At 42.4% G+C, this 27,576-nt stretch overlaps 1 protein-coding gene across 1 annotated transcript in view; it reads left to right on the forward strand.

Moving 5' to 3' along the window:
• Nucleotides 1-27,576, forward strand: part of Dcdc2c (doublecortin domain containing 2C) — a 122,863-nt gene that overhangs the window by 10,853 nt on the left and 84,434 nt on the right. The window contains exon 3 of the mRNA XM_045143510.1: nt 18,963-19,039. Within this exon, the coding sequence (XP_044999445.1) occupies nt 18,963-19,039 (77 nt within the window). The remainder of the gene's footprint in view (nt 1-18,962; nt 19,040-27,576) is intronic.

Raw genomic sequence — 27,576 nt, forward strand, 5'->3', positions numbered from 1 at the left:
TCATTTTTTGGATGTGGTTCTGACTTGTTTCCCAGTTCCAGCTATAGGTTCCATTCTACTAAGTGGATCCATTAGCCAAATCATTTGGTTACACAGCATGGCTATGTGCCACTATTGCACTTGTGTGAGCATCACTTCAGGTTGTTTGCTGTTAAGTAGCTTATACCACAAGTTTCTTAGACAGATGTTGGTCACTTTCCCCCAGTCGCTCATATAGCACCTTCTGCCACTAGACAAGCTAACTGGGGACTCTCTCAGATTTCAGCCAGGTCACTCCATGTTCCATATATACCAATGTTTTGGGAGTATCAGGGACCTCCCTGGGCGACAACTCAAAGGGAAGGTTTCCCATTCCTGGCACTGAAAATTTTCTAGTAACAATCTGTGGCTCCTGTGTGTTCACTGTCCAAAAGAGTAGTTTTCCATATGACTTCCATTTATATCCTCTTAGATTTTGATTAGCCCTCCCTCCACCTTTCCTTACTCAGTCTCTTCTCCTGACCTCAATTAGGTCCTTTCACCCCCATTAATCTGTTCTTCTACTTACATATATGCAATACCATCCTATTAGGTCCCCCCTCACTGCCTTTATATCCCCTTTATATATCCTTTCTAGCTTACTGGCCTATGCTACTGAGTTTTCTTCTTACTCATATAGAAGTCCAGTCATTTGTAGCTAGGATTCACATATGAGAGAGAACATGCGATGTTTGGTTTTCTCACTTAGTATAATCCTTTCCATATCCATTCATTTTCCTGCAAATTTCATAACTTCCTTTTCTTTACTACTGAGTAGAACTCCATCGTATAAATGTGCCACTCATTATCCATCTTCATTATCCACTCATCAGTTGAGGGACATCTAGGCTGGTTCCATTTCCTAGCTATTGTGAATAGAGCAGCAATAAACATGGTTGTGCAGTATCTCTAAGGTAGTGATAAGATTCATTAGGATATATGCCTAGGAGTGCTAGAGCTGGGTCATATGGGAAATCTATTTTAGATGTCTCAAGAACCTCCACACTGATTTCCGCAATGGCTGGATCAGACTTCATTCCCACCAACAGTGTAGAAGGGTTCCTCTTTTTCTGCATCCTCACCAACATTTGTGTTCATTTATTTTCATCATGGTAGTCAATCTGACAGGAGTGAGATGGAATCTCAATGTAGTTTTAATCTACATTTCCCTGATGACTAGGGATATAGAACTTTTTTTTTTTTAGATGTTTATGTGCCATCTGTGTTTCTTCTTTTGAGAACTCTCTGCTTCCATAGCCCATTTTTAATTGGGTTATTTGATTTCTTATTATTTACTTTTTTGAGTTCTTTGTATATCCTAGATGGTAATCCTCTATCAGATGTATAGCTGGAAAGATTTTCTCCCATTCTGTAGGCTTTCCTCTTGGCTCTATTCACAGTGTCTTTTGCCATATAAAAGGTCTGTAATTTGGGCTGGAGAGATGGCTTAGCGGTTAAGCGCTTGCCTGTGAAGCCTAAGGACCCCGGTTCGAGGCTCGGTTCCCCAGGTCCCACGTTAGCCAGATGCACAAGGGGGCGCACGCGTCTGGAGTTTGTTTGCAGAGGCTGGAAGCCCTGGCGCGCCCATTCTCTCTCTCTCTCTCTCTCTCCCTCCCTCTATCTGTCTTTCTCTCTGTGTCTGTCGCTCTCAAATAAATAAATAAAAAATAAAATAAAAAAAAAGGTCTGTAATTTTATTAGGTTCCAGTGGTTAATCTGTGGTTTTATTGCCTGAGCGATTCAGGTTATATTCAGAAAGTCCTTCCCAAGACCAACATGTTGCAGGGTTTCCCCTGCTTTTTCCTTTAGCAGTTTCAGAGTTTCAGGTCTGATATTGAGGTCTTTAATCCTTTTGGACTTAATTCTTGTGCATGGAGAGAGATAAAGAACTATTTTCATCCTTCTACAGACACCCAGTTTTTCCAGCACCATTTGCTGAAGAGGCCGTCTTTTCTCCAATTAGTATTTTTTAGCATTTTTATAAAAAATCAGATGTTTTTCCAGCACCATTTGCTGAAGAGGCTGTCTTTTCTCCAATGAGTATTTTTTAGCATTTTTATAAAAAATCAGATGGCTGTAGCTTTCCGGACTTACATCTGGGTCCTCTGTTCCACTGATCTACATGTCTGTTTTTGTGCCAGTGCCATGTTGTTTTTGTTACTATTGCTCTGTAGTATAGGTTAAAATCAGGTATGGTGATACCACCAGCCTTATTTTTGTTGCTTAAAATTGTTTTAGTGTTCAAGGATTTTTGTGTTTCCAAATGAATTTTTGGATTTTTTTTTTCTGTTTATGTGAAGAATGCCATTGGAATTTTGGTGGGAATTGCATTAGATGTGTAGATTGTTTTTGGTAAGCTTTACATTTTCACAATATTGATTCTTCCAATCCAAGAACATGGAATGTCTTTCCATTTCCTTGTGTCTTTTGTAATATCTTGCTTGAGTGTTTTAAAGTTCTCATTGTAGAAATCCTTCACTTCCTTGGTTAGGTTTATTCCAAGATACTTTATTATTTATTTATTTTTAAAAATTTTTTGTTAGCATTTTCCATGATTTTAAATATCCCATGGTAATTCCCTTCCTCCCCCCCCACTTTCCCCTTTGAAATTCCATTCTCCATCATATTACCTCCCCATCACAATCATTGTACTTACATATATACAATATCAACCTATTAAGTACCCTCCTCCCCTCCTTTCTCTTACTTTATTATTTTTTTTTGAGGCAATTATGAATGGAGAGATTTTGTGATCTCAACCTCTGCATGTTTATTGTCAGTATATAGGAAAGCTACTGATTTCTGTGTATTTATTTCGTATCCTGCTATGTTGTTAAAAGTGTTGATCAGCTTGAACAGTTTGCTGGTAGAAATTTTAGGTTTTTTTAAAAAAAATTAAAATTATTTTTATTTATTTATTTGACAGATAAAGAGGGAGGGAGGAAGGGAGAGAGAGAGAGAGAGAGAGAGAATGGGCATGCCAGGGCCTCCAGCCACTGGAAACTAACTTCAGATGTGTGTGCCCCCTTGTGTATCTAGCTAATGTGGGTCCTGGGAAATCAAACTTGAGTCCTTTGGCTTTGCAGGCAAACACCTTAATCCCTAAGCCATACCTCCAGCCCATAGGGTTTTTTTATGTATAGAATCATATCATCTGAAAATAAGTGATAATTTGATATCTTCCTGTACAATTTGTATCACTTTTATGAGTGTCTCTTGCCTTATTGCTATAGCTATGACTTCCAGTGCTATATTAAATAAAAGTGGGGACAGTGAAACTCTCGTTTTGTTCCTGAGTTTAGTGGAAAAGCTTCAGGTTTTTCTCAATTTAGTATTATGTTGGCTGTAGGTTTGTCATAAATAGCTTTTATTATGTTGAGATATGTTCCTTCTATTCCAAGTTTCTGTAATACTTTTACCATGAAAGGATGTTAGATTTTGTTGAATGCCCTTTCTGCATCTATTGAGATGATTGTGTAATTTTGGCCTCCAGACCATTTATATAATATATTACATTTATCAATTTGTATATGTTGAACCATCCCTGCATCCCTGGGGTAAAGCCAACTTGGTTGGGGTGAATAATACTTTTGACATATTCTTGTATTATGTTTGCCAATATTTTGTTCAGAGTTTTTGCATCTATGTTCATGAGGGAAATTGGTCTCTAATTTTCTTTTTTTTGTTATGTTTTTGTCTGGTTTTGGTATGAGGGTGATGCTGGTTTCATAGAACGAGTTTGGTTGAAATCCTTCCTTTCCTATTTTGCAGAAAACTTTGAGAAGCAGCGGTGTTAGTTCTTCCATGAAGGTCTGGTCAGGTTCACCAGTGAATCCATCTGGGTCTGGACTTTTCTTAGTTGGGAGACTTTTTATAACTGCTTGGATCTCTGTACTTGTTATAGGTCTATTGAAATGGTTTATCTCATCTTGATTTAATTTTGGTAGGTCATATCATCCAAGGAAATCATCCATTTCTTTCATATTTTCAAACTTAGAGGCATATATATTCTTAAAGTATGTCCTTGTAATTTTCTGAATTTCTTTGGTATCTGTTGTAATGATGACTTTTTCATCTCTAATCCTATTCATTTTTGTCACTTCTCTCTTTCTTCTGGTCAGATTTGTTAAGGGTTTATCAATCTTGTTTATCCTTTCAAACAACCAACTCTTCATTTCATTGATTCTTTGGATTATTTTTTGGTTTATATTTTATTAGTTTCTACCCTAATCTTTATTATTTCTTCTTGTCTATTGAATTTTGGTTTTCCTTGTTCTTCTTTTTCCAAGGCATTAAGATAAAGCATTAAATTGTTTATTTGTGAACTCTCTAATTTCTTTTTTTTTTTTTTAAATTTTTGTTTGTTTATTTGAGAGCAACAGAGAGAGAAAGGGAGAGAGGGAAAGAATGGACACACCAGGGCCTCCAGCCCCTGCAAACGAACTCCAGACGCATGTGCCCCCTTGTGCATCTGGCTAACGTGGGTCCTGGGGAACCGAGCCTCGAACCGGGGTCCTTAGGCTTCACAGGCAAGCGCTTAACCGCTAAGCCATCTCTCCAGCCCTCTAATTTCTTAATGTAGGCACTTAAAGCTATAAATTTCCCTGTTAGGACTGCCTTCATTTTGTCCCAAAAGTTTTGGTATGTTGTATTATCATCATAATTTGAGTCTATGAATTTATTGATTTCCTTTTTGATTTCTTCAATGACCCATTGATCATTCAATACTGTACTGTTTAGTTTCCATAAGTTTCTGTATGCTCTGTAACTTTTCTTGTTGCTGATTTATAGTTTAATCCCAGTGTTGTCAGATAGGGTACAAGGTATTATTTCAATTTTCCTGTATTTGTTGAGATTTGCTTTGTGTCCTAATATATGCTCTATTTTAGAGAATGTTCTATGTCCTGCTGATAAAAATGTATATTCTGTTGCATTTGGATGGAATGTTCTGTAGATGTCTGTTAGGTCCATTTGTTTCATTACAGCATTCAATGCAGATGTCTCTCATTATTTTTTGCTAGGATGACTTGTCAATTGATGAGAGTGGGGTATTGAAGTCTCCCACTACAATTGTTTTTGATGTTATCTGTGACCTTAAGTCTAATAGTGTTTTTTTGATGAAACTGAGAACCCCATGTTAGGTGCATATAGTTTTAGGACTGTAATGTCCTCCTGTTGGAGTGTGCCTTTAATCAATATAAAATGACCTTTTTTATCTTTCTTCACTAATGTTGGTTTGAAGTCTATCCTGTTAGATATTAAGGTAGTAACCCTTGCTTGTTTGCTAGGCCCATTTGCTTGAAATACTGTTTTCTATCCTTTCACCCTAAGACAGTGTCTTTTATTGAGGAATGACTTTCCTGGGGCAACAAATGGCAGGATCCCGACTTTTAATCCAGTCTGCAAGCTTGTGTATTTTGGTTGGTACATTGAGGCCATTGATATTAAGAGTTATTATTGAAAGGTAAGCATTTATTCTTACCATTCTTCTTATTTTGTAGAGTTCCCTATTTTCCCTGTACTCATTTGTGTTAACTGTTATTTGAGAGTGGTTTATTTTTTTCCTGTTTCCTCCTGTGTGTGTTTTGCTTTCTCTTCAGCATTAAGAGTTCCTTCAAGTATTATCTGTAGAGCTGGTTTAGTTGTCATAAGTTCTTTTAGCCTGTTTTTGTTGTGGAATGTCCTTATTTCTCTATCAATTTGGATAGATAGCTTTGCAGTATAAAGTAATCTTGGTTGACAGTTGTTATTTTTCAGAACTTGGAATACATCATTCCAAGCCCTTCAGGCTTTTAATGTTTGTATTGCTTAATCTTCAGTTATTTTGATGGGCTTGCCTTTGTAGGTGACTGGCTTCTTCTCTTCAACTGCTTTCAATATATTTTCTTTGGTTTATGTGTTTAGTAGTTTAATTATAATATGGCTAGGAGAGGTTCTTACCAGGTTTTATCTGCTTGGTGTTCTAAAAGCTTCTTGTATCTGCATTGGAATTTGTCTCTCAATTTGGGGAAATTTTTCTTCTATTATTTTGTTGAAAATCCCTACTAAGCCTCTGGATTGATATACTTTCCCTTCTATTATGCCCTGAATTCTTTTTTTTTTTTTTTTTTTAAGGTTCTCTCCATGGCTTGTTCTATTTCCTTTTTTTTTCCTTTTCAAAATTTTTATTAACATTTTTCATGATTATAAAAAATATCCCATGGTGATGCCCTCCCTCCCCCCCCGCACTTTTCCCTTTGAAACTCCATTTTCCATCATATTACCTCCTCATCTCAATCATTGTAGTTACATATATACAATACCAACCTATTCAGTACCCTCCTCCCTTCCTTTCTCTTCCCTTTATATCTCCTTTTTAACTTACTGGCCTCTGCTAGTAAGTATTTTCCTTCTCATGCAGAAGCCCAATCATCTGTAGCTAGGATCCACATATGAGGGAGAACATATAGCGCTTGGCTTTCTGGGCCTGGGTTACCTCACTTAGTATAATCCTTTCCAGATCCATCCATTTTTCTGCAAATTTCATAACTTCATTTTTCTTTACCGCTGAGTAGAACTCCATTGTATAAATGTGCCACATCTTCATTATCCACTCATTAGTTGAGGGACATCTAGGCTGGTTCCATTTCTCAGCTATTATAAATTGAGCAGCAATAGACATGGTTGAGCATGTACTTCTAAGGAAATGAGATGAGTCCTTAGGATATATGTCTAGGAGTGCTATAGCTGGGTCATATGGTAGATCAATCTTTAGCTGTTTTAGGAACCTCCACACTGATTTCCACAATTATGCCCTGAATTCTTATGTTTGATCTTTTCATAGTGTCCCAGATATCTTGAAATTCCCATTCATACCTTGCTATTAGCTTGTCTTTCTCTTTGTTGGACTGTAGTAGGTCTGCCACCTGGTCTTCTAGTTTAGATAGTCTGTTCTCTCCTTCATCCATTCTACTGGTCAGACTTTCCACAGTGTATTTCATTTCACTGGCTATATTATTCAGAGGTAGGATTTCAGCCTGGTTTTTCTTCAGTATTTCTATTTCCTTACTCATGTCTAGTCATGACCTTCTTATTTTATTAAACCGGTTTCCTGTGTTCCCTTTGAGAAGTTTGTTTTCTTCTTTTATTCCTTTGTTTTCTTCTTTGATTCCTCTCATTCTCTGATTTCTTTGAGTATAGATACTGTCATTTTATTGAAATGTTTGTCAGGCATTTAATCTAAAACAATGTCAATGGTAATCATTTCTGATGGCTTTATATATATATATTTTTTTTTTTTGAGGTAGGGTCTTACTCTAGCCCAGGCTGACCTGGAATTTCAGGGTTGCCTCCAACCGATTGCCATTCTCCTACCTGTGCCTCTGAGTGCTGGGATTAAAGACATGTGCCACCACACTCAGCTTGGATACCATCATTTTCTTGAAATCTTTGTTAGGCATTTCATCTAAAACAGTCTCATTGGTGATCATTTATGATGGATTTATAGTTTTTGGTTGGACTGTATTGTCTTAATTCTTTGAGTGTCTTGTATTATAATGTAGTGACTTTTGCATCCTGAATTGATTTAATGCAGGACCTGCTATCCCTACTGTTCCACCGTATTCTAGGGCAAGCCGAGAACAGCTTTCTAGGAACAGAGGAAGTATGTACCTTGTCCCTCAAAGCTCCTGGAAATCTTGTGGGGTTGAAGCTACACTCAGTTCTTTCTGTACCTGACACAGCAAAATAGTCCATGGTCTTTTCACATGCTTTGGCCGAGAGGGGTATGTAGAAATAATCCTTGGTCTTTTCTTGTACCAGGACAAAAGGGTATATGTAGAAATAGTCTGTGGTCTATTTATATAACTGGGTACAGAATTGTGCATAGAAGTCCATGATCTGTTCACATAACCAGGCAAATGGGTTTGGGTGGAAGTAGCCCATGTCTGTCTGTTCCTGTACCAGAGCAGAGGATTCAGTAGAAATAGTTATGGTCTGCTCATGTAACATGGAAGAAGGATGTGGGTAGAAATAGTCCATAAGTCTGTTCACATACGGGGGCAGAGGAGTGTATATAGAAACTCTTTTGCTTTTGTAATTATAAATACCAAAACAACAGGAATGACCATTATCATGGGGATGACTGAATGCCATATTGTGTATACTCAGGAATCAATCTGAAACAGTGTCTCAGGATGTTGTCATGATTGGGGCTGTGGAGATGGCTCATCAGATAAAGGCACTTGCTTGAAAAACCTGCTGGCCGGGGTTTGATTACCTAGTAATCATGTAAAGCTAGATGCACAAAGTGGTGCATGTGACGGAAGTTGGTCTGTAGCAGCTAGAGGCCCTGGTGTGTCCTGTTTCTTTCTCACACATACATGCATACACAAATAAAAGCTATTTGAAAAAAGAATGTTGACAGGATTAAATAAATTATCTATATAAGGTGTTTAGTATGTTGTCTGGCACATGGCAAGAATTCAATAAATAGGGGATTTAGTATTCAAGGAGAACTTGAATACTAATGCAATCTGCTTTAAACTAAATATAGTAAAGATCTTGATAAAGCCAAAAGCCCAATGTTTAAATGCTTTACTGAGTTACTCTAATTTTGTGATATGGTAATAACAAGCAAAATATATGGATTCTGTAGATTATTCTCTCACAGAATCCCTGTTTTGGTAAAATATATTAATGGAAAAGTTGAAGAAGCTACTCAGGGTCTTGGCTGAGTATAGAAATTGACTTAATTAGAACATCATTATACCTTTAATATGGCCATAGATATTTCTGATGAGTTTTACATCACAGTCTGTTAAATGGAAGGACAGGACAATTGGCTTTGAAGTCGATGCTTGGGATGTTAGCTCTTGAGGACAGTGATGTGTTGGCACGCATGAATCCAGTGTTCTTGGTCTCACTACCATCGTCTCCTGCAGCACTCTGCTCTTTGGATCTGTAGCCGAGATTCACAGCAGGCATACTGTAGAGGAGCTTGCCAGATAATTTTAGGCTTCCAGGAGCTGCTGAGTTCCAGTTTGGTGTTCCTCCCTGTGAATGCAGTGTTCTAATTCTGCCTTTCCAGCAGGCACATCCAGACTGAAAACAGCCCACTATAAATCAAGACTGTTTTTAGCTGTCAGGAAAGAGAAGGACATAATTTGACAAAATGAGCCTTCTAGGAAACAGCAGCTACTAATGAATTTAACAAAGAATGTTTTAAAATTAACCCCTTCTTTTTGTTTTTTGAGGTAGTGTCTTGCTCTAGCCCAGGCTGACTTGGAATTCACTGTATAGTTTCAGGTTGGCCTTGAACTCATGGCAATCCTCCTACCTCTGCCATCTGAATGCTGGGATTAAAGGTGTGTGCCACCATGCCTGGCTAAAATTATCCTTTGCTATATAGATTTCTATAAGGTATTTCAGCTGAAGATGGAGCTCAGTGGTAGAGTAATTTACCTAGCATGAGCAAGATCAGTTCAGTATCCAGTATTGTCAAAAACAAATCTGGCAAAAAAAAAAAAAAAAAAAAAAAAAAAAAGACAGTACTAGACAGCACATGCTCATTGGAGAAAAATACATACAATTCAGAAGAAAACATACTCCTAATCCTATCATCCAGAGATTAACAGCCATGCTTTTCTGTATGATATATATATACACACACAAGGTTGCACATGTGCACAAAGGGGCACTTGCGTCTGGAGTTTAATTGCAGTGGCTGGAGGCCCTGCTGTACATATATAGGTCTGGTACCCAATTCACAGGGAATTTTGTTTCCCAAAGACCTGTATTCAGTCCCACCCTCCCCTAGCCCGAGTTTGCATGTATTGTTCCTCTTGCCTTGTTAACTTAGCTGACTGAGACCTTGTTATTAATCTCATCCTGGTGCCCTTCCCCCAGAAGCCCCTTCTCCCTATGAGGCTCATGTTCCTTCCCTGGGTAACTTCAGTGTCCATGCTGCCTCACAGGGTCCTTGGCATAGGCTGGGCCATGGTTTGTGTTAGTCACTTCTCCTTGCTGGACAAACACCTGACCAGAAGCAGTTTATGGGAGGAGAGGGTTTACACATTCCAAGGGAAGCTCCATCATGGTGGAAGAAGTGGCTCACTTCCATGGATTCATAGTAGAGACAGAGACACCACCAACAACCAGCAAACACAAACAGCCAGAGCTCAAGCTGTGAGTTTAAGGCTGGAAAGATCTTCCCCCAGTGATACCTACTCCAGCAGGCTGCTCAATCTTTAATCAAAAATCCCCAAGGTGGGCTGGAGAGATGCTGTGGTGGTTTGAGTCCAGTGTCCCCCATAAACGTAGGTATTCTGAATGCTTGTCTCCCCAGCTGATAGCAGTTGGAAATGAAAGCCTCCAGGAGGCAGTGTATTGTTGGGGCCAGGCTTATGGGTGTTATAGCCATTTTCCCCATGCCAGTGTTTGGCACAGACTCCTGTTGTTATTGCCCATCAGATGTTGGCCAGGGGGTGATGTCCACCCTCTGCTCTTGCCATCGTTTTCCCTGCCATTATGGAACTTCCCCCTTGAGCCTGTAAGCCATAATAAACCTCTTTTTTTTTTCCTCACAAGCTGCTCTTGGTTGGGTGACTTCTACCAGCAATGTGAACCTGACTGCAACAGATGGCTTAGCAGTTAAGCACTTACCTGTGAAGCTAAGGACTCGTGTTTGACTCTCCAGGTCCTACATAAGCCAGATTCATACTGACACAAACATGCAAGGTTGCACTTGCACACAAAGGGGCACTCGCGTCTGGAGTTTGATTGCAGTGGCTGGAGGCCATGATGTACCGATTATCTCTCTCGCTCTTGTGTGTGGATGTACACTCTCTCATTCTCTTGCTTAAAAAAAGACCAGTCTGCTAGGCTTGCTTCAAAAAATAAATTCCTCAAGGTTATGGGGCGATACACTCACATTCAAACCACCACAGCTTGCTTGCTTTTCTGTGTCCCACACCTCCAGCTCCCCAAGGCCAGGTGTGGTCGTACTGATCTTTCCACCACTGCTGAGTTCCTACCCACTGTAGGTCCAATATAGATTTTGAATAAATGAAAGAAGCAATGACTGTGCCCTTACACGAAGGCTGGTGCCTTGACTAACTTTGGGGACAGATCTTTTCTTTGCCTTGTCACTTTTGTGAGGCTTGGTTAAGCTGAGGCCTTGCTTCTGGGTGGAACTTCCCTAGTCAGCCATCAGGCCCCATGTCTGTGTCTCTGGTAGGGTCTCTCTGGCTTGTAGTCAGTGATTTATGAGGCATTCATATGTGATTTTTTTGCATTGTGGTCTTCCCATCACTGTGTGGGAGCAGAGGAATAGACTGTGGTTGCCATGGGTTGGGGAGGTGGTGCAGCTTCATAGGAGGGGAGAAAGGCATGGGGGCCAGAGTGCAGTGTGGGGGCGGGTAGTGCAGGGTCTGCACAGAGTGGAGGGTCAAGACTCACTTGGGGCTGGGCAGGATGGAGCAGAGGAGGTTTGAATTTGCAAGGGACTGGGTGGAGGGCCAAGCAGAGTGAGGCAGAGCTGGTCTGAAGTCCAGCAGGTCCCAGGTGGAGCAGAGCAGGGGGGGTCCGAATTTGTGTGTGGGCGGAGCCTACTGGATGGGATCTGAGGTCATCAGAGGGGATTGGATTGAAAAAAGACATGGGGTGGTTGGGCCTCCAGGGGCTGGGCTTTTCCCAAGTGAGGACAGAGCCAAGTGGAGTGGGTCAGGGAAGTCGCAGGGGTGGGGCGGGGCGGGGTAGGGTGGGCAGGTGGAGGGGTGGAAGCCGAGGGGGGCGGCTCAGGGCAGATTGGAGCGGGAGATTCCAAAGTCGTGGCAGGCTGGGGTGGAGCCTTGGGGGCGTGTCCTGTGGGGGGACAGAGTGGGGAGGGTCAAGACTCACCTGGGGGTGGGGTGGAGCAGAGCAGGTCTGAGTTCCCAGGGGGCAGGGCGGCTGAGCAGAGTGGGGCACAGCAGGTCTGAAGGTGCTGGGGTTAGGGCAGGCAGAGCGGAGGGGGTCAGAATTTGCGTGTGGGTGGGGCTGGAAGGGTCAATCTGAAGTCCCTAGTGTGGCTGCTGGGGCCAAGTGGAGCTGGTCAAAGGAAGGTGTGGGGCGGGGGTGCAGGCCGCTGGCTGCCTGGAAGTCAAGGGGGTGGGGCAGAGTGGAACGGGGCGAAGTTGCGTTGGGTGCGGGGGTGGAGAGGGATCGGAGTTGGGGGGGTGAGGGTGGTCTGAAGGCATGTGGGGTGCTTGGGGTGTGTGTATGGGAAATCTGTGACCGCGCGCGCGCGCGCGCGTGCGTGCGTGCGTGCGTGCGTGTGTGTGTGTGTGTGTGTGTGTGTGTGTGTGTGTGTATCCAGGCAATTGCCTGTGCCTGGGGGCGCAGGTGGGACTACTGGCCTGGGTCTCCTTGCCTGCAGTTACTGCAAGAGTAGCCTGAGGCTGGGACTCTGGTTGGGACTGCCTTGGGCTGATTGGGGGACTGGTGGGTTACCATGAGCTGGGAATCACTAGATTCCCTTTTTGCCCCTCCACGCCCTCCCACTGGTGATGTATTAGAGATTGCTCTCCCCTAAAAGTCCCAGTGACCCCTTGATTCCTTGCCTCTCCTTCCCAGGAGTTGCAGCGCACTGCTTCTAAGTTTTATTCTCTTCTGTTGTGTAAGGATGTGTCTCTTTTGGTAACCTTCTGTAGCCCCTCTTCCCTTTCTCTTTTAGGACATTTTGTTCCTTTCTGTTCACTTCCCTTGCCAGTGACCTCTGAAGCTAGGCTGGTGAAGGATGAGTTCCATGTCTGTTTTTGTTAGAGCTGTTTTGGGGACTATCTTGGCCCAAAGTGTGATCAGTGAGGGTTCCAGGTGTGGTGTCGGGCTGATGGAGAGATGCCCTCTGCGCTTTCAGCCTGGCTAGCTGGTTTGCTCCCTACTCTAGTCTCCTTATCCTGGAAGACTGGCCTCGAAGCGGCTGTCAGCAGTGTCATGACTCTGTTATGTGATTTGACCACATGGAGGGAAAGCGTTAGCTTACCTTGGCAACCTGTTCACTGATTTGAACTTAAACTGAATCTTTTCAACCTCTCCTAGTCATTAGAGCCTGATAGGGTGGTGATTATCACTGAATCAGGAGTGGCTGGTCTCATTTACAATCATTTTCTTTTTACAAAGGGCATGATTAAAGAGGTTCTTGAGGTTGAGCTCCCCCCAAGAAGATTGCTGGTTAGTCTTTCAGTGTGTGTTTCCCACTGTTTGAGAAAGAGGCTTCAGGTTGCTAAGTGATGAGGAGAGCAAGACCGAGAAACTTGGGGACTAGGCGGCACTGGTGTTCACAATACTTTGGAAGAGAGAAAGCATTTTCCCAGGACCAACTGCACCACAGAGCAGGTAGGTGGCCCTGAGAAGGGTGCTGAGGCACAGCAGGTGGCCAGTGTCAGGGGAGGGGCTCACGGCTTCAGCTGTAGTAGAACAACCATGTGGTTTTGTAGGTCCCCCTGTTTCCTCATCAGAAATGTGACTCTGTCTCATGCTCTGATAGTTTCCTTCTAAGTCCTACCACATGGTTAAGTTCAGGTACTGTCTGTGGGGACATGAAGGGTGACTATGACAGGCACCTTCCCGGGTGGGAGGCTCAAGTGGGCTGAGCAGTGACCCCTGCATCCTTCTCAGCCTTTGAGAATCATGATGGGATTTTATAGCTTAATCATTAACTTATTTTTAAATTAAAATAATTGCAGCATTTCCCAAAAGATGGAAGCCATAGGCTGGGAAGATGGCTCAGCAGTTAGAGGTGCTTGCTTGCAAATCTTGCCATCTGGATCCAGTTCCCCAACACCCACATAAAGGCAGACACAAAAAGTGATACAAGCATCTGCCAGTCTCCCCCTCAGGAGCCCAGGAAGCCATATGAACAGGCTGCAGAGGGTAGCCGCTTCCCACAGCAGCCTCTTCTTCAGCAGATAGCACAAGACTTCTGGCTGAGCTCTGCTTCACCTCACTCTCCTTAGCAGTTGACCTGGTGAGACTCTCCCACAATTTGGGGAGTGTGGTGGTTTGATACAGCTGTTCCCCATAAACTTAGGTGTTCTGAATGTTAGGTCCCCAGCTGATTGCAATTTGGGTATTAAAGCCTTCTTGAGGCAGTGTATTGTTGGGGGCAGGCTTATAGATGTTATAGCCAGCTTCCTTTTGCTGCTGTTTGGCACACTGTCTTGTTGCTGTTGTCCATCTGATGTTGCCTAGGAGGTGATGTCCACTGTTGGCTCATGCCATCATTTTCCCCTGCCATCATGGAGCTTACTCTCAAGTCTGTAAGCCAAAATAAACCGTTTTCTTTTCCCCCACAAGCTGTTCTTAGTTGGGTGCTTTCTGCCAGCAATGGGAACCTGACTGCAACAGGGAGAAAGAGAAGCAGATTGCCTGTCACAGTATTGTAGATGAAGTATCTGAATTGACCTTACAATACCTTAGCGTGACCTTTCTTCTTCATGAATAAAACCGGGAATGTAAAGACCACAATGGCATGTGTCACAAGGGCCTCATGCTTTGTGGCATCTATGTCTCCAGGTTTGATCTGTTCAGATGTGCAGGCAAGGTGCCTCTGCTGAGTGGTTCTGCCAAGCATTTCACAGGCTCAGCTCCCCCAGAACCTACACACAGCACAGAAGGTCTGTGGCCCACCATTTGTTCCTTTCCTGCGTGTGTTATGTGAGGAGGTTTGCTCTTACTACCAGATTCTCTTGGGTCTTTTTGCTTGAGCTCTGGCATGGCCAGGGCTGTAGGGAATGTTCCCTGAGGGTTGATGTAACAGCATAAGAAGGACTTAGTAGCTTAACCATCACAAAATGACCATGGCTACTACCTGGTCTAGGCATTTGCCAAGCCCCTGGCAAGACTGCTCTGCTTCTGTATTGTTCATATTAAAGGCAGTGGTCTTATAAGGGATGTACCCCTGTTAGGTTAATACATACTTGAAGAACAGGCAACAGCTGGGTCCAAGGTGATACAGGTGGCAAGTGCCAGAGCCAGCATGGGGTCCCTGTGCACTATGCTACATGGCAGCTGTGGTATACTGAGAATGAATCTGTGTGTTCCAGACTGTTCAGAATCCATTGTACTACAAATGACAAGGACATATTTTTGGATGGCTTATTGTGGCAAAGTCTTGCTACTGTGCATTCTTGGGAAGGTGACAGAAGCTGGTCCTTTGTTACTTGGATGTTTGGCCTGGCTGTTGTTGAAGTCAGTTGTGAGCTCTTACAGAAACCACCACAGACCTTGAGACCAGTCTGTGTTCAGCAAACCATCATTGTGCTGGGTAGGAAACACACTTGTAGTCATCTTCATGTCTCCATTGTTGATCTAGGCTTGGTTTCATTATGATGGTCCGCCAGGTTTGTAGGCTGTTGGATCCTTCAGCCTCAGCCTGAGTGACATGTAAGTCATTGGCTCTGACAAGTGTGAATGAGGCTGTTTTTGCCACCTGACAGTAACAGCCTCATTTGTTAGACACCTCTTAGGACATGATTATGTAGAGTATAGGGAATAAGAAACCCAGAACCATGTACTAAATAGCTGTAGTTGTTTAATTAGGCAGACGATACCAGGATTAACAAGTCATTAGCACATCAAAAGCGTAATTAGTTCATTGTTTCCGTAATTTTATGCAACCAAGCAGAAAGCTGTTCTTGGGAGACTGTACTGTAATAGACTATCAGGTAATAATTTCTGTTGTTTAGTTTTCAAACTAGGTCTTTAAACTCAGGCCAGTTGCTGATACTTACAGTGTTGGTTCTCCCCACTATTAGCATGTAGATATGTGTCATTTTTCATGTATTACACATTAGAATACCAACAGATATGTGCATACATTCTGTACTCTTCAATGATTGCCCCCACTTAAAAAATCATAATTCCCCAGTATCAGAGCTGCTTTGTGCTTGTCATCCACTTTCTCTCATCCTTTATTTATTCCTTCATGTTGTATGAATGGTATGGAAGCCCATGGACTGCTCACGATTCAGTACTGAGGACACTGTGTTGAAGTGACTTCTTGCCTCACGAGGCTATGCTCTAAAAGACAGTGCAAGCAATGATAACAGGGAAACTTTGGGAAATATGGAGTTCCACGACAAAATGGGCCTAAAAGCATGGCTGGTGGCAGAAGGCCTCTGAGGAGCTGACAGCTGAGTGGTGACTTGATGTGGGAGGGAGCTCTCGGTGCAGGGATCTGTCAGGGCAACCCCGGTGCTCATCCTGTAGCTTGTGCAGAGATAGCAGATCTGGAAGGATGCAGATGGGGCAGGGGCAGGGTGCGGCCAGAGGTGGAGACAGACCACAGAGGCTCTAAGTGCCAGCTGGCATGGGCATGTGAGGAGGGGCAGTGACAGAGAGTAGTCTGTTCTGTTGATGTCTTCAAGTGCTGCTCTGCATATTGTGAAGAAGGGATTGGACGGCAAGAGATGAGTTGGGAAGAGGTGGGAGCAGCCGAAGCAGCTAGGAGCAGTAGGGAAGCAAGAAGTGAAGGGACCCTGTTGTGGTCCTGAGGAAGGACTGACAGTTTCACTGGGGAGTGCTAGATGTGGGCCGATGCCAAACATCTTGATGATTTTGTCACAGCACAAATGATTTTGGTGGTGTCATCTTCTGAGATGATGAGGTTTGGGGTAGCTCTGTAAGTGAGGTCAGCAAAAAATGATCAAGATGCTTAAATAGCCTCTCTCTCTCCTCTCATATTATCTGAATTGAATACTTACTACAATATGATAGGCAGTATATATTTTATAAAATAGTCTGCCATTTAACTGTCATACAAATTTTTAAAAAAATGTCATACTGTTTTAAGAATTAATAAGCTACTATTAAGATGTATGGTAGTTCTCCCATAATCACAGAGCTTGTGGTACCTAGAGGTTGTCCAGCTCCTACCTGTTAGGTTGTACCAAACCTCACCCTGATTTTTGCCTCCTGGTTATACATGTCTCTTCTGGCCACTATTTTCCCAGAATTGCAGCAGATGCTAAATCTGACATATCTTAGGAGCTCTATGTTTCTCAGTTCCTGGTTTCCCTTCTCCTTCCCCCAGACCCAGCACACCACTCTCCTTCCCTCTCCTCTGTGAACCATGGCTGTTGTGGTAAGGGCTCAGTGCATTCTTGCCTGTGTGTCTGGTGTGCAGCTAGCCCTCATCTCTAACTGAGAACCCAAGGTCCCAGACTGGCTTCTACTTTCCACAAAGACATTTTTTCAGTGACTTTTGGCTCAACGTGTGTTCATACGAGTCTCTTGCACCTATCCTCCTACATCAGCAGGCTATGTGTCATGTCATACTAAGCTGGGGAGAAGCTGGGAGGGGAGAGCCTGAGAAGCATTCAGGCAGGGCAGATAGGCCAGGGACACAGAAGTACCTCTGAAACTTTCTAACTTGGGGAGCTGAACTTCACAGGTTGGCTGGGTCTGAACTTGGGGTGGGCTTGGGTCCATCAGAAGTAAGGCGTCAGTCAGATCTCAAGGTTGACACAAGAAGCATCAGAGAGAAATGTTTGCCAGATCAGGGAGTCTCATTTCTACCTCTACGTGGATCTTGGCTGGGAAGAGAGTGGGTAGCAGCCTGAGAAGGCATGGTTCTTAGTAGTGTGAGGTGTGGCAGAAGCCCACTTGGCATGACCATGATGTGAGATGTGAAGAGAGGGTGGTGTGCAGAGCATCCATGTGGAGACAGCCTTGTACGATGCAGTATGCAATGGGAAGGAAACCTTCTCCTCTGAGTATCACAAGGGTGGTCCTTCCTGTGTGGCTCTAGAGATAGCCCTTGGGCCTGGAAAGGCAGAGAGCATGGGGAGAAGGGAGGCTGGAATAGTTTGAGCCAAGGTCTTCTGTATAATATGGTGGCAGGAGGTCTATGTATGGACTGGCTAAGGACTCTAGGGTTAGGGATACTGAAATAGAGGGTGTGAAGAGAGCATGTGCATGGGGCTGGAAGGCACAATACACACTACAAACTTTCCCCTTCAGGCTGGATCTGCACTTTGCTCTGTGGATGAGGGTGAAGGGAGGAATTGTCCAATATGTTGCATTCTGGCTGGTATCTGTGGGAGGTGATGGAAGAGAGACCCCAGTAGGATGTCTCAGTCACCACATGAAGGAGGAGAGAATTTTCACCAGGCCTCAGGATGGGTGAGGGATGTGAGCAGAGACAAATGCTGGGCCAGAGTGGGCAGATGAAAGAGTATGAGGTGACAGAGGGACAGAGACCAATGGTCAGGGAAGGCTTTCAGAGTACCCCATAATGGGAACAGTGGAGAGGCCCACTTGAAAGACTCTGGTCTTGGGTGCTGGGCGAGTCTATTGCCCAGCACAGTGAAGTGATCTCTGCTTCATCAATTGCAATGCTGTGTACCTTGGGCCAGGGGGTGGGAGATGAGATATTTTGCTCTCTTGGGACCATGATTCAGAAATTCCTTACTGCTTGAATATTCTGACCCCATGGACTGAACTGAAGTCACAAGGAACATTTGCCTCAGTCTGTCAGACTCAGGAAGGAGCTGAGGAGGGTTTGAGAGAGTAGGGTAATGCCCACTTGCTGGCCAGGATCCTCTAGTCATGTGATCTGAAGGTGTGTATCACCCTGCCACCTCTCATCACTGTATAATTTGCCCAGCAGAGCAGGGGTCATCATAATCACTGATGTACACCTTCTAGGTATATCCTCAGTGTGAGACATACAGCCCACCTAACCTTTGTCATCCTTTCCTGGGCACTGCGCAATCCCACCCCAGCTTTCCCACCGCTCAGAGTGCATTACCTTTAGTTGTTGCCCCACTGAAAGGCCTCCAACACACCTGCTCCGCCTCTGAGTCTCCCAGGTTCTATCCTGGTGGTCTCTAACAAGCACCCCTTTTATGTGTGCTTTGGGGTTGCTGTATGCCTGATGTTTGCTCATCTGATGTGAACTCTGAGACTTATGTTTTCTTTTGCAGATCAAGCCAGTGGTACATTGTGACATCAACGTGCCTTCCAGGTGGCAAACATATCAGCGGGCAACAAGACATATAAAGTGAGTTTAGTTCTTTGTGAACAAACCAATCTTGCCATAGCTCCTTAGAGACAGAATGCTTGATTTAGCCTGACCAGCTGTCCTCAGCCTTTCCCTGTTCCTTCTCCTCTTCCTGCTCCCTCTCCCTTTCTCTTCTCTCTTTCCTCAGGACAGCCAGTTTTCCTGTTCATTGCCTTCTCTGTGCTCAGACCTTCAAATGCTTCATGTTTTTTCTTCTCTTAAACCTTTGTTCTGAAGAAGCAATCCAGCCTCTGCACTGTTGTCCATAGAATGTCTGGTGGTTTGAATGTATGCTACCTGCAGACCCAGATGTTTTATTAAAGTTTGTAACTTGGGTCTCTAGCCCTCTGGCTGGAGGAGGGGTCACTATGGATGGATCCTGGGGTCCAGCCCAAAGGTATATTTGAAGGTGGATCAGAATTTCAGCCCAAAGGTGTGGAGAGAAGTCTAAGCTCTGGTGGGGTTCCTGCTACTTGTTGACCATTTGTGCTTGTTGTTTTGTTGTTTACTGACTAGTGATAGTTTCTCTCTCTGCTTGGATTTATGAATGAGAGCCAGCTTATTTTGCCATAGATGGAACTCCTCTGGATCTGTAAGTTTGAAATAAATCCCTCCTACAAACTGTATCTGGTTTGGATGTTCAGTCTAACAACATGAAATTATCTATAGCAGAAACTTGGTACCAGCAGAGTAGGGTATTGCTGAGATGAATCTGACCTTGTAGATTTTAGTCTTTTGGCACTTGGGTGCTGGAGGATATGTATGGACTTGGAAATTATGACTGAAGAAGTCTCACAGCATGGTAAGCCAAATTATATGGGGTATTTGGGTGAGCATTTGAAAATACTAAATGAAGAGAGAATTTTACTTGGAGGCTTTGCTTATTAACTTTCAAAGGGGAAGAAAAGACCACCGAGAACTTTATTGGAACTGGGCAACTGGCCTAAAGGCTGGCTGAATTCTTCTGCTCATCCTTAGAGTTTGATCAAGGTTGAATTTTAAACTAATGGACTGATGTGTTTGTCAGAAGATATAGAACTAAAAGATATAAGATTTAAGTTTGAAAAATTAAGCAATTTTAAAGTTACAGGTACAGAGATAAGTTTTAGGTTATCGAAGCTGCTATTGTCAAGCAGATTCCTACCCTTGAGGGTCAGTTAACTGCCTTACATTAAAACACTGGAAAGGTGCCTGAGATGATTCCACCCAGGAAAGACTGAATAGTAGAAATACAAACTCTTTTAAAAGGCAGTAACCTGCTCTTCAAAGTCATGGTTTATTTCCTCCTTGGATTACCAATATTGCTGTATGGCTGCACACCTGGTACTGGTTTTGGAAGCATGAAAACTGTGTGGAAGTGGATCATGAAGTGCACATGGTTCCAGGAGCCACTGCTGAGATGCAGCAAGCAGAGCAGGGTGATGTCCCTGGTGGAGAACCAGTGAGGCCATTGTAAAATAGATCATGGTTTGCAGTGGAGACACAAACATGTTTTGGATATAGCAGGACTGTGCAGAGGCTACTGTGGAGCACTGTTGGCTCAGCATAGAAGCTTTCCCCAGCTACTTAGCCCAGCTGAAGGGGCAGCATTGGAAATCCCGAGCCTTTCATTACTGATTATGGATGTTGGACATGAACTACAGATGTTTTATGATGTTTATCTGAATGGTTATTGATTTTATATTGGTCCAGTATCTCCTTGTTATCCCTTTTTTCAATGAAACTGTTTACTCTGTACAATTATGTGTTGGAAGTATGTAACTTGTTTTGATTTTACAGGACTTACAACTAAAAGACAGTCTTGAATCTCAGATGAGACTTGGAACTTTGGAACAATATTAAAGTTGGTAAAGACTATGGGGACTTTTAAAGTTGGACTGAGTACAGTCTGCATAGTGAGATGGTCATGAGTCTGTTGAGGGTCAGGGGTGGAATGTGGTAGTTTGAATGTATGTCTCCCATAGACTCAGTTGATTTTATTATAGCTTGTAACTTGGGGCTCTAGTCATATGGCTGAAGGAGGTGTCACTGGAGGTGGATCCTGGTATCCAGCCCAAAGGTGTGTTTGGGTGGATCTGAATTCCAGCCCAAAGGTGTGGAGAGCAGTCTGACCTCTGATGGGGTCCCTGCTGCTTGTTGTCCATTTGTGTTTGCTGCTTTTGGTGTTTGCTTGCTGGTAATGGTTTTTCTCTCTCTGCTTTGATTTGTTAATGGGAACCAGCCTTTTATCTGCCATAGATGGAACTTCCTTTGAATCCATAAGTTTGAAATAAACTCTTGTCTCCTATAAATCGTGTCTGGTTTAGATGTTCATCCTAGCAACATGAAGTCACTACAGCAGCATGTTTCCCCCAGGGCTAGAAAAACAAGGGCATCAGGTATACAACTTAGTTTATGTTAAGTGGTTATTGTTAAATGCAGAGTTTTCAGTGTTGGATATTGATAGTAAATTATAGTTTTGTTTTCCCAAATACAACTCTCACTCCCAAAGTCCTGGGTTGATTCCAGTTCTTAGCTATTATGAATTGAGCAGCTACAAATGTGGCTGAGCAAATCTCTCTGAACTGAGGTTCACAGTTTTAGGGTAAATGTCCAGCAAGGGAATAACAGGGTCTGTTGGTAACTCTATAGCCAACTTTTTTAGGAGTCTCCATATTGCTTTCCTAGTGGTTGTACCAGCTTACATTCCCACCTACAGTTAATGAGGGTTCCTTTTTCTTCATATCCTCACCAATATTTGTTTTCATTTGATTTCTTAATGTTTGTTTTCCTTAGTGGCATAAGGTAGAATCTCATAGTTGTTTTAATTTGCATTTCCCTGATGATTAGGGATGATGAGCATTTTCTTATGTGTGTGTTTTCCATTTGTATTTTATTTTTTTCATCATTTCTAAATATTCAGAAATCTCAAAGAGAAAAGTTCTCACTTGTCTGCATTTCTGTTACTTTTTTCAAAAAATATTTATTTATTCATTTGACAGAGAAAGAGGGAGAGAGAAAGACGGGGGGGGGGAGGGAGAAAGTGGGGAGGGGCACACCAGGGCCTCCAGCCATTGCAAACGAACTCCAGATGCATGTGCCACCTTGTGCATCTGGCGAATGTGGGTCCTGGGGAATTGAACCTGGGCCCTTTGGCTTTGCAGGCAAATGCCTTAACTGCTAAGCCATCTGTGGTGGTTTGAATAGATGGCCCCAAATATATTCAGTTTTTTATTTGTTTGTAGGTTGCATCTGCAGCCACCTGGCTGGAGGCAGTGTCACTGGGTGGATTTTAAGGTGTGGTGGTGAGTTTCAGATTTCAATCTAAAGATAGGCAAAGTGTGCCTAGCTGGAGCTTCTAAAGTGTGCTGTGTGGCTTTTGGCTTTTGGCTTGTGCTTCTGTCTTTATCTCTGCCTGGTCCTGTGAAGGCAGGCCAGTTTCTTCTGCCATTATGGAACTTCACCTGGATCTGTAAGCTTCAATAAATATCCATTCCTCCATAACTGTGCTTGGTCTAGAAGTTCATCTCAGTGAACCTGAAGCTGTCTGCTACACCATCCCTCCAGCCCTCTGTATTTATTTGCAATGATAAAATTCCCTCTACTAAATAAAGCTTCAAACAGAATCTGAGATGGTTCTGGTCTAGGACAATAAAGCAGTTTAATGGGATGGAAGGCAAAACTTTCTTGGTAATTTGAAACCTAGAATGTCTCTTTTGTGGTTGTTATTCCTCGCCTCTCTTTTTTTTTGAGCTAGGGTCTTGCTGTAGATCAGGCTGACTTGGAATTCACTTGGTAGTCTCAGGGTGGCCTTGAATTCACTGGCTATCCTCTTACCTCTGCCTCCCAAGTGCTGGGATTAAAGGTATGTGCTACCATTCCCAACTTTTTAGCTTTTTCTTTTTAGTGAAAATTCATGAGCTAGTCTGGCTTAACCAACAGTAACACCTAAATTTTGTGCTATTTGTTTACTTCTGAGCCAGGAGAATTAGAGGAAGAGGAAAGTAGAAAAAGGATGGTACCTCCCTGGTCTGGCTAGAGGGCCTCCTTAGATAATCCTCTGAAGAAATCAGTCTGTCTTGACTCCTCACTTTTTTTTTTGCTCATGCCTAGGACTGCTTGCTCCACATGCTCCTTCCCTTCCCTTACCTCCCCAATGTTTGCTCTTAGCACTTGATTACAATGCTGGAGTGGAGAGTGTCTCCTAAATTACCTTGTTCATCCTGTGGTGCTTTACTTTTCAGATCTTCTAAAAACTTGGACAACGACATACACTTTTTTGTTGTTGTTGTTGTTTTGAGGTAGAGTTTCACTCTAGCCAAGGCTGACCTGAGTTATGTAGTCTCAGGGTGGCATCGAACTCACAGCAATCCTCCTACCTCTGCTTTCTGATTGATAGGATTAAAGGCATGTGCCACACATTTTAAAAACTGTTGTAATACAGTTCTCATGTTGATGGCCAAATATATACTATATTCTTCTGACTGAACAAAGTGGCCAGTGACAAGTAGTCCTTCATCTTAGGCTGCAGTGCTTTAGTTTTTATGACTGCTTCCCAGAGAACTGCAGATTTGAACTGTCCTTCACTCTGGTAACAGGTAGTGCAGATTGCAGTAGCGGTGATAGTAGCTTTTACAAACCTTGTTGAGGTTTCCTGACTACACTGCTGCCTTCTCTCTGAGCAGGGAGGTTACACCAGGAGTAGAGCTTCTCAGATATGTCAGAAGCATGAACAAATCAGCCCCAAGAATGTGAGCCCTAGCAGTACGTTTCTCTGCAGCCCCAGTCATGGTGCTGGAACTAGCCAGCCTCACTCTGGGGACGCTGTCATCTCTCAGGCTGGAACCCTGGCCTTAGTAGTGCCAGCAGCTGGACAGCCTGTCACTGACCTTCTGTAAGCATGTTCTTTCCTTCCAAGGTCAGCATGTGGATTTGGTTTCTGTTATTGTAGAATTCTGAAAAAGAGGAAAAATAGAAATCTTTTGGTCTTACTATTTCTGCATTTAGTTTTGATACTGGGTTGTGTAAAGGTTCAAGGGAATATTGCATGTTACAGCAGTAACTTTATTGAAACAACTGTATTGAAATTTATATTTGGGTTTTTTCATTCTATTTCAAACAAGTATTCTGTAAATCCAGATGGATTACCTAAATGTGTGCTACATAGTGATTGTAGAACAAATCCTATGTTTGGTCTACATCAGATATAGTTTGCATAGGTTACCATTGAAAATATTTTTAAATGTTCCTCACATAAAAGTTTATGTTGTGTTTTTAAACCTTTAGGGTTTTACCTGCTTTTCTAAGACAGTTAACTGTGCTTTTTTTAAAAAAAGTATTTTGTATCTACTTTTGTAACTTCATCAGAATAAAATATATTGAGTGCAAAACATAGTTTGTGTTGAGTAATCTCTTGTTATTCTGATATATATAGGTGACTGCTTTCAATATAATTTCTTTGGTTTAGTAGTTTAATAATAATATGTTGAAGAGAGGTTCTTTTGTGGCCTTGTCTTTTCAGTGTTCTAAATGCCTCCTGTATCTGTATCCTTCCCTGAGTTTTTTTTTTTTTTTTTTGTTGCTTTTAGCAACCTGCCCTTAGGGAAGGTGCAATTAGCACTTCCATTGCAAGCCTAAATAATGGCATTGGGGTATATATTTCCCCATTGTTAAATAGCCTAGTTACCTTTTGGGGTGACTTTCCTTTTTTCTTTTTCTTTTTCTTTGTTTATGAGAGAGAAAGAGAATATGAGCACACCAGGACCTCTAGCCACTGCAAACAAACTCCAAATGCATGTGCCATCATGTGCATCTGGTTAACAAGGTTTCTGGAGAATCAGACCTGGGTGCTTCAACTTTGCAGGCAAGTGCCTTAACTGCTAAGTCATCTTTCCAACCTGGGGCGACTTTCTGAAGCTGGTGCATTATAGGCTTTGCCCAGCTGGTTAGGTCAGTCTGCTCCTCAGATCAGCTGTGCTGGATGCTGTGTGGGAAGGCTGGTTTGGATTCCTTGATGTCCTGAGATCTCTAGGGGTGCTCTTAGTGCTGTGTATGGGGAGGAGAGGGTACATTAAGCTGGCTGAAGTTGTTCCAGAGCTTATCAGCTGGACTTTATAGTCTTCTTTAGGTTTATTGATTTTTCAAGGGATTGTTTTGGAATGGGAGAATCCCTTTCCAGTAGTTCTGTTCTTCATGGCTCAGGCTGGACCTAGTGAATAAAAGTCCTTCCTAGTGGCCACTGGCTAGAACCCAATTTTTACTGCCTGTTTGATTGCTGGAAGCTCCTAGCTCCCTTTTGCTTCTCTGCAGGGGTCTCCCTGGGTTAATAATTTCTTACTTTAACTTTTTGGAAGAAGAGTGTATTGTGTGTTATCTTGCCCTTTTCCCCCAGGGTTTCTTTTGTGATACTTCTATTCTTCCATATTAACTGGAAGTCCTATAATTTTACTAAAATATTTTTTATATCATTGGTTTGAAGTTCTTGTAGTCCCATAATTTGGAATTCGATGTTCTCAAAGTGTCATATGTTTCTCTCATGCTCTATTATTTTTAAAAACTTTTTTATTGATAACTTCCATAATTATAGATAATAATCCATGATAATCCCACCCCCTTTCCCTCTTTCCCCTTCACAAATCCACTCTCTATCATATCTCCTCCCCCCTCAATTACTCTCTCTTTTATTTTGATGTCATCTTTTTCTCCTATTCTGATGGTCTTGTGTAGGTAGTACTTGACATTGCAAGGCCATGTATATTAAGGCCAATTTGTGTCTGGAAGATTGTATTGTAAGGAGTCCTACCTTTCCTGTGGCTCTTACATTCTTTCTGGCATCTCTTTCACAACAGAACCTGAGCCTTGGAGGGTGTGATAGAGATGTTTCAGTGCTGAGCACTCCTCTGGCACTTGTTCTCAGCGCTTTAGGTGCTTTATATATAGCCTTTATTGTGTTGAGATAGAAGCCCTCCATACCTGTTCTCCCTAGTGTTTTGATCATGACATGATGTTGTATTTTGTCAAAGGCCTTCTCTGCATGTATTGAAATGATCATGTGGTTCTTGTAATTAAGTTTATTATGTGGTGTATTATGTTGACCAATTTCCATATGTTGACCCATCTTGATCAAGGTGGACAATGCTTTTGATATGTTGTTGAATTTGGTTTGCAAGGATTTGTTCAGTGTCCTTTGCTGTAAAAAAGATTTTTAATTTCATGAGGTGCCAGTCATTGATTTGTGGTTTTATTTCCTGAGCAACTGGAGTTATATTCAGGAAGTTGTTGCCTATGCCAATATGTTTGTTTTTCCACTACTTTTTCCTTTAGCAGTTTCAGTTTCAGGTCTGATAATAAGTCTTTGATCCAACTGGACTTGATCATTATGTATGGAACTAGATAAGGATCTGTTTTCATCCTTTTACATAGATATCCAGTTTTCCCAGAACCATCTGTTAAAGAGGCTGTCTTTTGGGCTGGAGAGATGGCTTAGTGGTTAAGGTGTTTGCCTGTGAAGACAAGGGACCCAGGTTCAATTCCTCAGAGATCCACATAAGCTAGATGCACAAGGGGCACATATGTCTGGAGTTTGTTTGCAGTGGTTGGAGGCCCTGGCATGCCCATGCTCTGTTTCTCTTCTGTCTTTCTCTCTGCTTGCAAATAAATAAATAAATAAGATAAAGAGGCTGTCTTTTCCCTAGTGAATGTTTTTGACATTTTTATAAAAAATCAGATTGTTATAGCTGCCCGGATTTACATCTGGATCTTCTATTCTTTTCCATTGATTTACATGTCTGTTTTTGTGCCAGTACCATGCTGGTTTTGTTACTGTGGCTCTGTAATAAAGCTTAAAATCAGGTACGGTGCTACTGCCAGCCTTATTTTTGTTGTGCAAACTTGTTTTGGCTATTTGAGATTTTTTGTTTACAAATGAATTTTAGGACTGTTTTTGCTATTTCCATGAAGAATGACATTGGGATTTTGATGGGGATTGCATTAAATGTATAGATTGCTTTTGGTAAGATTAACATCTTCACAATATTGATTCTTCCAATCCAAGAACATTGGATGTCTTTCCATTTCTTAATATCTTGTGCAATTATTTTTTGTTTATGTTTTTTGAGGTAGGGTCTTACTCTGGCTCAGGCTGACCTGGAATTCACTATCTAGTCTCAGGGTGGCCTTGAACTCATGGCGATCCTCCTACCTCTGCCTCCCAGGTGCTGAGATTAAAGGCATACACCACCACACCCAGCTTCTTGTGCAACTTTTCTCTTAAGTATTTTAAAGTTTTCATTGTAGAGATCTTTTACTTCCTTGGTAAAGCTTATTCTGAGGTACATTATTATCATTATTATTATCATTATCATCATCATTATTATTTGAGGCAATTCTGAATGGGAGTGCTTCCCTGTTTTCATCCTCAGCATGTTTGTTATCATTGTATAGGAAGGATGCTGATTTATATGTGTTTATTTTGTATTCTGCTATGTTGCTAAAAGTGTTTGTCAGCTCTTACAGTTTGCTGGCAGAATCTGTAGGATCCTTTATCTATAAAATCATAT

The sequence above is a fragment of the Jaculus jaculus genome, chromosome 2 (assembly GCF_020740685.1).
Source record: "Jaculus jaculus isolate mJacJac1 chromosome 2, mJacJac1.mat.Y.cur, whole genome shotgun sequence".
In the NCBI taxonomy this organism is placed as follows: domain Eukaryota; kingdom Metazoa; phylum Chordata; class Mammalia; order Rodentia; family Dipodidae; genus Jaculus; species Jaculus jaculus.